The sequence below is a fragment of the Vigna angularis genome, chromosome 11 (genome assembly GCF_016808095.1).
Source record: "Vigna angularis cultivar LongXiaoDou No.4 chromosome 11, ASM1680809v1, whole genome shotgun sequence".
In the NCBI taxonomy this organism is placed as follows: domain Eukaryota; kingdom Viridiplantae; phylum Streptophyta; class Magnoliopsida; order Fabales; family Fabaceae; genus Vigna; species Vigna angularis.
Window position 1 is genome coordinate 23069466 of NC_068980.1, and position 11391 is coordinate 23080856.

Consider the following 11391-nt stretch of genomic DNA (forward strand, 5'->3'; position numbering starts at 1 on the left):
CAGCTGGCATGCAAATGCAAACAAGCATCAACTTTGTTATCAGTCATTAATAATAGGAAGATGTTTTTAACAACTTTTTTATAAGCTAGTTTTTGATCGGTTGTTTTTTAATATACAAACTAATAAAATAGAAACACAAAATACTAACACAGTTATTAACCTATTTTTAATAATATGTAACACAACCCTAAAATAAACAGTACTATATAGAGAACCAACCAACCAAATAAAAGTGTACTTTTTTTCAATTGCATGGTCTCAATAATGCCACCAACTATCATTCAACTCAAACTTCATCACCACTCCAATTTCTCTTGAGTTTAGGTCCTGTGGGTCCTTCCTCTCCAAACAACTCATTTGGCAAACTCCTTTGAAGAGAATCCAAAGCAGGGAACACCACCTCCAACTTATCTAACTCCTTTCCAATGTCATAGGAAATTTTTGGACCCCATTGCCTGAAATAGTTCAGCCAAGGTGGTTCTACAATTGCTGACCCCAAATACTCACCACCAACAATTTCAAACCCTACTCCCAGGTCAACCACCTTGTCACTCTTTTCAGATTCATTCTTCAATCCAATACCATCAAGGCCTTGCATCACAACTCCTTCTTTTGCATAAATGGCATGCCCATTCAAGGAGGAATATATCACTGCTTTGTTTCCACTTTGGAACTCAAGCTGAGGAACCTCAACCCATTGACCATTGCTATGTTGTGAGACATAAACCTTTCTTAGTTCTCCATTGAAATTGCTTACCCTTAGTGTCACATGCTCCCAGTCTCCAACATGTTCTCCTATCACCCCAAGTGGAATATCTATCAGCCCTACTTTGGCTGTTCCAGGACCATTGAATGGGTAGAAAACCCACATGGCAAGGTCAGTGAATGTTCCACCAAACATGGGTTTTGCATGGACATAGGCTTGGAAACTCTTGAAATCCCCCTTCTTGACCCTCTCCTTGTTGGCTTTTTCTGCAGGAAGATCCAACCAATACTCACCATCATTGTTGCCACCCTGAGGAAGGTTAGAGCCTGTTGGATCTATTGCCACAGGTTTGGACTCTTCCCCTTTCTTGAAAAGCAACGCCCCATTGCTGAAATACCACCTAACAGAAGCAGGTTGGAACTTTTCTTCAGGATGCAAATACATGAAAGGAGAGTAGGCTTGGAGTAGTGCCTTGATTTGGGGTAAGTTTGGCATGGAGGAGAAGTCCATGTTGGGGTTCTTCAAACAAGCAATAGGGAGAGAGGAAGGAGTTTCACCATTGTGGGCAAAAAAGGTTCCAACAACAACACCAGGAGCTTGAATGCCTCTATTGCTTGGCCTTACTTCATGAACACTGAAACCTTTCCCTTCATTGCTCTTGTCTGGTCCCCAGATCCATGAGTTTGTCTCACACTGGTCTGTGAGATCTGACCTCACACACCTGATTTTGTCGAGTGAAGGCTTCTCAGGTGTGGTGGTGACAACATGGCCTAAGGCCTTGTATCCATCAGGAGCTGTTGGTAGCCAAACATAGCCATCTTTGTCTTGCTTGATCTTTTGGGATTTGCTGCTCCACACCAGTGTGTAATCAACTGGTTTCTTTAAAGCTCCAGATGACTCATCTTTTGCCACCAGAACTGATCCAAAAAGAGGCTTGTTGTTGGGTTGGCTATAGTGGCCTAAGATGAAGAACCCTTCTGGTATTCCTGCTGGCTCAAAGAAAGTAGCTCCTGCATCACTAGGTCCACCTTCTAAGGTTGTCCAAACCTTGTTGAATGTTGAAATTTGAAACAATTTAAGACCTCCTATAGTTATAGTTCCAGTAGCAAATCCACCACCACCACCACCTAAAGTTGCAAGTCAAAAGCCAATAAGAAACATGTATTCATTCAACACAAGTAATAAATAACAGTGTTACAGCAAAAAGGAAAGGAAAAAACACCTTGTGGCCAGAGTGGTAAATTTGCAGGAAGCTTAAAAGTGGTATCGATGGGAAGAGCTTTATTTGAAGAGTTTCCCATTGTTGTGTTTTTCTAGGACGATCGATAGAGGATTGAGCAATGTTTGTGCGATAATAAATGCTTGGTTGTCATATATAGTGAAAGTAAGAGGTATATTCCTCTCGTGGCCAATTTGATAGTATAAAATTGAACCATAAACGTGCAAGTTTTTTATAACGTGTTATAGTATTATTCAAATTATTTCAAAATATGTGTTCACATACGAAACTTCTTATTGCATAACGTTGTTATCCTCAAGAGATAACTTGCTCAAAGGGCTTGTGTGAATGAGTGTGTTTCTTCGAACTATTTAAATGCTAATTGCTGAAAATAAAAATTTTCACGTTTATTAGATAAACCTTGCAAAGCTAGCTAGCTGGCAGACATTTTTGACTAAAGAAAGAAATCTTGTAAAAAACAAAAAAAGCAATAACTGGATAGTTGAAAGTGTCAACTGCACATTGTGTCAAACAAGTGTAATTTAAATTGTGATTTACACCATATAATCGTGGTATTTGTTATTCAAATTTCACAACATCCATGAGATCGTGAAAACATACTGATTATCGAATATAATCACAAAATCATATGAATCGAGATTTTTCGTGTACTTTCATTTTACCGATTCCACTTCTTAGTTAAATGGAATTCTTTTAAAATAAAACCTAAATTCAATTAATAATTAATGCAATTAAAAACTTAGTTATTATGTCTTGGTCTCACCATCTACTCACTTTATCAAGTGATCAAAGTTTCAATTAAAATAAAATTCAAACCAAGCTAAAAGTTAAAGAAATTAAAAGTTCAACTTTTTGTTCTGAGTGTTTTCTAATTAGTTCACTTTTTTTAGATCAATGAATTTTAATTAAAATAAAATTGAATTAAGACAAACATAACCTACATGCATCTCTTCACATAATGATATACACGGACGAAACAATTGATTTTATTTTAACTATTTATGTTATATATATATATATATATATATATATATATATATATATTATTGTTTTTATAAAAGAATAAAATTTAGGATCTCACAATTTACGATTTTTAACAATGATTCTAATCATAATTTCAAGTTTAATTACCTTTACGGTCAACTACTAAGTATTCATGTTAGTTAAACGATAATTGACTACAACTTAAATCACCATTTTCACTAAAACTTGTGTATGCATATAACTACATGACGCAAATTACTAAATACTTTATATAAGAAATCTTATGTTCGTCGCATTTGAATACTTAACATTATTCTTTTACAATTAATATTTGGTTGTTGTGATTAAAAACCACACATGTGGATGTTTGTTGTGATTTTAATATTTGGCATTGACTTTTTGGGCTAGATATTTTATTGACATTAAAATCAATTTTAAATACTTAACAAGAAACATGTTAAGACAGTCTGTGCGTTATATATTGAAAAAAAAAATACTAGAAATTCAATAGAGGATAAAATTTTTGTTAAATTATTTTTTATAGCAATATATTTAGAAAATAATTTAAATATCCATGAATTAGTAGGTAGTCAATTTAAGAAATTGTTTAACCGTTTGATTATTCCTAACTAAAGCTATGATCATTTTGCATTGTGGTCCATAACTGATAGCTGGTCCTAAGTCATCAATAACTCAACTAATGATCCAATATTTCACCTCAACAAAAAATGTTAATGTAGTGTAATCTCAACAAAAAAAATGTTAATGTACTTGATGTAGTCAAACTCTTCTACTCTGTCAACTACAACCTTAAAATGACAAGTTAACTATTTACCAACGAGGTATCGCTAATTGATACCTGGCGCCAGATGCTTAGTAATCACTAGAACTACACTCCCAAAGGAGTAATTTCAATGCTACATAACGGGTACTAATGGCCAAATACTGGATACCATATTCCCCAACCCAAAGGCTACATGTCATCTTCTGATAAGTGCACTCCTCATTGTAGTAGGGTACCGCTTGTTAGTATCTACTCTTGTATGTCGAAGACATTTCCATACTAAGTAACTTACCCAAAAGTGGTTGTAGTTCGACATAAGTAAGTTGGTCATTGGGCCTATGGGTCAATAGGCCCATTCAGGGGAGAGCCCATGGTCAGCAAAAACACCTCTATAAATATTATATATTTTAATCATATTTTGACTTCACTTTTTGTATTAATCCAACTTTGACTAAAATCTTTGACCTAGAGCACTAATTTAAGGATCGAAGAATCTTCTACAAGCACCCCACCATTTAGTAGAACACAAAGTAGGCTTGGAAGACAAGTACCGAGTAGTAGGAGTTCGTGGAGAGGAAGAGCACTTTGTAGGATATATTTTTCTCTATAAGAACAATTGTCGCCCACCGTGGGGCCATGTAGTATTCTATGAAGATGAGTCAGTTGTTCGAAGAAGAGGTGTTCGTAAGTATGGTTTCTACAAGGAGTGTGGTTTTTACAGATTGTCTACTGGCACTCTTTGCATGCCTTCAAGTCATGAAACTATTAGGGGGTTGGAATATTGTATGTGGTTGAAGACCCTTCGGCTCTATCAACTACATCCTTCAAATGATTAGATAACTATATACCAAGGATACCGCCTACCAGATACCTGGCACCGAGTGTCTTGTAGCCACTAAAACTAACAAGACGATAATCAAATACTTGATGATAAAGAGTGTCTACCAAATACTAAGTATTACGCCCTAAAGGAGTAATTTCAATGGTACATAGTAGGTACCGATGGCCGAATACCGGACACTATCTTCTCCAAACTAAAGGCTACATGGCATGTTCTGATAAGTGTGCTGCTTAGTGGAGCAAGGTACTTCTTACCAATATCTACTCCTACCTATCGAAGACATTTCCACACTAAGTAACTTACTCAAAAATAGTTATAGTTCGACACAGTTAAGTTAGCTATTAGGCCTATAGTCTAATAAGTCCATAATTGAGAGCCCATGGTTAGCAAAAACACCTTTATAAATATTATTTTAATCATATTTTGACTTCACTTTTTGTATTAATCCAACTTTGACTAGAATCTCTTACCTAGAGCACTAACTTGAACTCTATAAAAACAGTTAACATTTGATACACATTGTGGGTCTTAGTAAAGAGCTTCCTAGGACACATAGATTCATATTTTTTTCATTAGCATTGAGATTAACATCATTAATGCAACAATTTAAAATCTCATATCAAAGGGAATATGATTATGTAAGTGTGATTTGTAACTCTAAAACATTAAAAGTCATACAATAATACAAATAAAGGCAACAAATGACTTGGAGACAACAACACAAAGCCAAGCTTAAAATTCAAACATTAGTAAAAAGGCCATAAAGAGATATTCACTAATTGCACTCAGTCATGATTTAGTTCAATCCACACATGGGGCACATCTAAATGGTTATAAACCAATTGATGAGGATGTGACCAAAAACAAGGGAAAGGATCCTCTTGAAGGACTTGGAGGACATATGACAAGGGTCAAAGCAAGGAAAGCAAAGGAAGCTCTTCAACAAGTGTTATCCAGATTAATTGAATACAAGCCCAAATTTCAAGGAGAAAAAGGTCAAGATGGTGAATTACATTATGGCCTGAATGGAAGAGAGTTAAAGCATCATTTTGCTGCTATTTTATTTTACAAGTTATGAGTTTGTTTTTAAAATGGCCAAATCTTTTGTAAAATTAACTAACCAAATTATGTTTTTGGGTCAATCAATTAGTGGGCTTTAGTTTGCTTTATTTTCAAGTTGTAATAAGGGCCCAATTTGAAACCCTAAATATCAGTTTGGCCATCAAGGGGGGAAGTTAGATTTGTATGCAGACAAATTAGGATTTTTTTCCCTTCTATCTTAGTGAGAGTGATTCTCCTAAGTTCTTGAGTGATTAAGGAACCCTTGGTTGTATCAAAGGATTTTCCATACTTTGTGTGTTACCTCTTGTGTAAGAGTGTTTCTTTCCTTCTATTTATTGTCTCTTGGTTGTTCTTTTCTTCTTCTTAATTTATAGAATATCTATTTCTTTCCAATTTTATCTCACATTCATAACTTTCGTTCTAAACATCCAAATTGACTATTTCTTGAGTCTAAATTTTAGTTCAAAAAGTGATCTTTCACACCGTCTTGGAAACACCCCAATCGGAGTCCTGTAGCTCCAAATATTGAAGTTTTTGAAAGTTCTTTTCTTCATATTATACTAAATTTCGAAAATTTATTTCAAGGTTCTAACCCTAAAGATCCTCAATCAGTCCATTTGTAAATGGGGTTCACATTATGTGATATTCAGAGTTTCAGTTTAAGGGTTTGAATGTCAAATTGGTAATATCTTATCCTTAGTTTTATTTTTACCAAATCATTACCTTATATTTTCCTATTATTTGTGTTTGTGTTGAATCATTGCAGAAGTTGAACCCTTGTAAAAAAACATAATGTTTAACCTAGTCAAGTGTAAGCAAACTCGGCATAAAGCGCCAACTCTGGTTAGTTGAGCATCCCTAAGCGAAAGGGTAGGTCTCATCCACACCCTTCCTCACAAGAAAAGGGGTCCATTCAATACTAGAGCTCAACAAGACAACACGATGATGAAAAACACAACACAGAAAATATTTTTAGCTAATATATATCTCAAAGTCTAGGAAGAAGTCTACATAAGAGAAAGAATGAAGAAATAAAGAGTTGCACCATAATGCAACACTTGAGTAAAAGAATTAAAAACTTGACATAATGGAGAACATTTTCGATAAGAAATTATCGAACTTTGTCTTAATAGTAAAGTCTTAATAGTAAAGTCTTACATTACCACTTCAAGAAACAATGATCTTGATCTCTAAAATGTTTGAATTAGCATAGTAGATCGTAGACGAGTGACTAGGTCGGACAACCTACAAGAGCAAGAGCAACTTAGTGTTATAGTGTCTAAGTACGTGATCAACTCAACGTTTAGTTTACAAAGTATAGAAGTAGTTCAGTGTTCCGACACTAGAGCACATGAGCAAGAACAAACCAGTCTTCCATTGTCAAGTACAAGAGAAATTTGGCATTCTAGTACCCGAGCGGTAATTCAACGCATATTTGAGTATAAAAAGAGCACGAAGAACAAAAGAAGCTTGGAATTATAGTGCCCGAGCATTAAAAAACTAATACAGGAACCAATGTCAGGTTCAAAGGAGCTCGGCGTTATAGTTAGAGCTGTCAAAACGGGTAACCCGGCTCGACTCGACCCGACTTACCATGGGTTGGTCACTTAGTGAGTCAACCCAACCCTACTCACTTATTAGCGAGCTGAAAATTTTCTAACCCAGCCCGACCCACCACGGGTTGGTGGGTTAAATGGGTTGGCTCACTAGCTCACTTAATTATATATTTTTTTTAAATAAAAAAATTATAATTTTTTTTAATTTAAATCTAAATAAATTTCACTTTAAAATGATGTTAAACTCCAAAGACAATTTAAAAAAAAACAAATATCATACCATCCAAGCGTAATCCAAAAACAAGCACAAAAGGCAAATAAATAAGTTTTTAATATTGATAGTTTTTGTATCACTTGTCTATCTATAATATTAGAGTCCTGAATAGATAAATTATATTATTTTTCTTTCTCGAAACATCTTTTTTTTATCTCGTCTACAATAGAATAAAAAAAATGTTAACTAATAATGTTGAAACACAAAACAATAAATAATTAAATTAAATTAGGTGGGTTGGTGAGCCAACCCAACTCACCACGGGTTCAACCCGCGTGAGCCAGGTTCTAAGTGAGTCGGGTTGAAAACTAACCCGCATAAAAAAATTACATTTTTTTCAAACCCATCCTAGCTCAAACCCGTGGTGAGTCGGGTTGACTCATGGGTTACAACCCATTTTGACAGCACTAGTTCTAGTACTCAAGTACAAAAGCACATCAGAATCCCAACAATCTAACACTTAAGCACTAGAGCAACTCGGCGTTCAACTTAACATAAGTCCAAAAAATAAAATAGCTTAGCATGAAGATGTTTAGAACAAGAGTAAGTCGATAGCTCAATATAGGAGAAACTCAGTGTTCTAATACCTGAGTATAAGAAGAGTTTAGTAAGCAAGAGATTAACTCTTATGTACAGTGCCTGAGCACAACAACAAACTCATCATTCCAGTGTCCAAATGCAGAAGTAAACTCGGCAGTCTAATGCCCGAGTAGAATATCAGCTCGATAATATAGTGTCGAGTACAAGAGTACTTTAGTAAATACATGAATACTTTAGTGAGTACAAGAACAACTTGACATTTCAGTAACCAAGTATAGTAGAAGCTCAACATTTCAGTGACTAAGTACATAGAAGGTCAGTGTTTTAGTGACTGAGTATAATAGAAGCTTGGCTTTTTAATGACTGAGTACAGTAGAAGCTCGACTTCACAATGATCGAGTACAGTAGAAACTCAACATTTTAGTGATTGAGTACGAGAACAACATGACATGCTAGTACCTAACTAGAATAGAAAATTACAATCTGGCATTTCTATACTTGGATCCAAGAAAGAACGACGTACAGGGCACACCTAGTTTTAAGAAAGTTCAATTATAAAGCATAAAGCTTGCATCCAACCAAGACGAATCGTATTTCATTATGGATCCCCTCCGTAACAAAGCCTAAGGGTAGAAGAAATTGATGAAAATCTAATCAAGGTCACCTCAAGAGTATATAAGCAAGAAGACAAACATCCACCGATAGAATGCCTAAGATGGCACAAAGGTAAACGTGAAAGAGATAAGCAAACATTTTATTTCCAAAAACATTTACTAGGGATCTTTCATTTGTTTAATTATTCATTTTTTCTCCTTTATGCTAACAGTGATTGTTAGTTAGCGGTACCACAACTATGATCACACCACTTAATTAAGCAAAAATAACCATGAAGAAAGGAAGGGAAAACAAAGAAATTTGAAGGACAAAAGAACTTGCAAGAGCAAGAAAGACAGCTGGTGTAATAGCAATGATAAGTCCACAAAGGTAGCAACAATAAAATTTTGTGGAGGTGCAATGATAAAGTCCATAGAGATGGCAACGAGAAAAGTCCACAAAGGTGGCAATGAGAAAAATCCACGGAGGTGACAACGAGAAAATTCCACAGAGGTGACAATGAGAAATGACAATAGAGGTGACAATCAGAAAAGACCACAAAGGTGGCAATGAGAAAAGACCATGGACGTGGCCCCTAAGCTCTTAGGCAACATCACAAGCCCTCTAAGCGAGAGACTGGTCTACTTCACCAAGTACCTGAGTATGAGAGAATCTTAGTATTTCACTGCCCGAGTACAAGAACAGTTTGGCATCCCAATGTCCAAGCACAAAAAGCAATTCAGTGTTTCTAATAGTCGAGTATAGGAATAACTCGACATCCCAGTGCCCGAGAACAAAAAACAATTTAGCATTCCAACATATGGGTAACTTGACCTAAGTACATGAGCATATAACAACTCGACATGACAATACTCGAATATAGAAACAAAAGAAAAATCAACATTCCAATACTAGAGTACACGAGTTGTCCATTGCCCAGAGTCTAAACTAGGAGTAAAGAAGGTGGCCCATCTCTTTTTCCAAACTCTCAACATAGATCATTAAGCCAGTAGTCAATTACTCTTGATAAAATTTGAAAATAAGTCAAAATGTTTCTTTAGCTAAAAAAAAGTTAATTAATTAATAAAGAAATTAATCAATTATTTTTTGAAACACCTTTTTTGTTTATCTTTTAATCTCTTAATAAAGGAGATAATAGGTTATTTTAAGACATATCAATAACAATTTGATCAATTACATAAAAAATTAACTCATTAAAACAAACTCAAAGCCTTTTCACATACTTTTTAACCTTTCAAAAATAATTTCTCTTAATTAATTTTAAAATTGATTGTATGCTAAACTAAAATTCTTGTGAGTATATTGTATTTAAGACTCTCAAATACATGCAATAAATAACTGAACAAGGTTTAATCATAGTGAAATAGTATTAGGAGACAAACTCCTAATTAAGGATCACAAAAATATTCATGTTCAATGAGTTTCTGTGAATAAAATTTGTGATGGATAGTAGGTATCTGCGGGTATTTATTACCCGTAGATATCGGGTAACAGATATTCCAATACTCACTTATAAACAAATCGAATGTGACTATTATATTACTCGCACATACATGTATCTATTACCCATAAAAAATAAAAAAAAATTAATTTATATTTTATTAAGTTAAACTTAATTAAAATTAAAAGTAAAATTAATTTAAATTATATTATATTTTATATATCTTTTTTTATTTTATTTAAATTTTATTTTAAAAAATGATAAAATATTTTTATTTTTAAATATTTGCAAATATTTAAGATATCAAGCAAGTTTTAAAATATCCACATATACTTTTTTAAATGATATCTAAGTAGATAATAAATTATTTTGTTACTGAATAATTTATTTTGTGTGATCATATGTTCTTAAAGTAAGACTAGCATTCTTCATACCTAATTTTGTCAGATGATAATTAAGAGTATTGAGCAATTAATGGTGAAGATCCTTTAAATTGTAAGAATTGTTTCTTTAACTTGAGTTATGTATTGCATGTATTTAAGAGTCTTACATACAAATACTCACAAGAATTTTAGTTTAGCATACAATCAATTTTAAAATTAATTAAGAGAAATTATTTTTTAAAGGTTAAAAAACATGTGAAAAGGCTGAGTTTGTTTTAATGAGTTAACATTTTATGTAACTGATTAAATTGTTATTGATATGCCTTAGAATAATCTATTATCTCCTTTATTAAGAGATAAAAAGACAACTTAAATTTGAATTTCGTTTAGAGAAATTTTAATATAATTAAAAATACTTGAAATTTAATTGAAATAAATATCTTTTAAAAATATTTTATTTAGATAACAATTTTGGTTTCTTAGATCCCATATGCGAAATTATTATATACGTATACATATTTTCTAAAAAAAATAAAACTTTAATACTAGGCCCCACATATTAACATCAGTCCGCGAGGATAATGTCCTTGCACGTCTCGTGAGATTTGATTAAATATGACAACCTAACATGACACATTTATTGTCGTCAACTTTTTCCCACACTTCTATAATATCACTCTATAATTCAAAATATCACTATACAATTTAAAATATATTTTTTTTAATATTTTAAAATACATAATAACATATTTTAGACAGTACATTCCAAAATACAAAATAATACTTCAAAAATTCTAAAATACAAAAGTTTGCGAAAATTATTTCAAAACATTCAAATTTTGACTTTTAAGCTTGTTTGGGGCAATTGATTTCAACTTTTATTTTAAATACAATTATATTAGAAAATGAATTCTGGATAAAACTGGTTTTCAAATAAAATAATTTTATATTCAGATGATTTGTTT

The 11391-nt window shown here is 33.2% G+C and overlaps 1 protein-coding gene across 1 annotated transcript; it reads right to left on the bottom strand.

Moving 5' to 3' along the window:
- LOC108333324 (hypothetical protein At1g04090) lies at positions 1-2042 on the bottom strand. Its single transcript, XM_017568735.2, has 2 exons — positions 1929-2042; positions 1-1833 (listed from the first exon to the last, which is right to left on the bottom strand). Exons 1-2 carry the CDS (start codon positions 2005-2007, stop codon positions 287-289), a joined length of 1626 nt encoding a protein of 541 aa, XP_017424224.1. The 5' UTR covers positions 2008-2042; the 3' UTR covers positions 1-286.
- Between the last annotated feature and the right edge of the window lie 9349 nt (positions 2043-11391).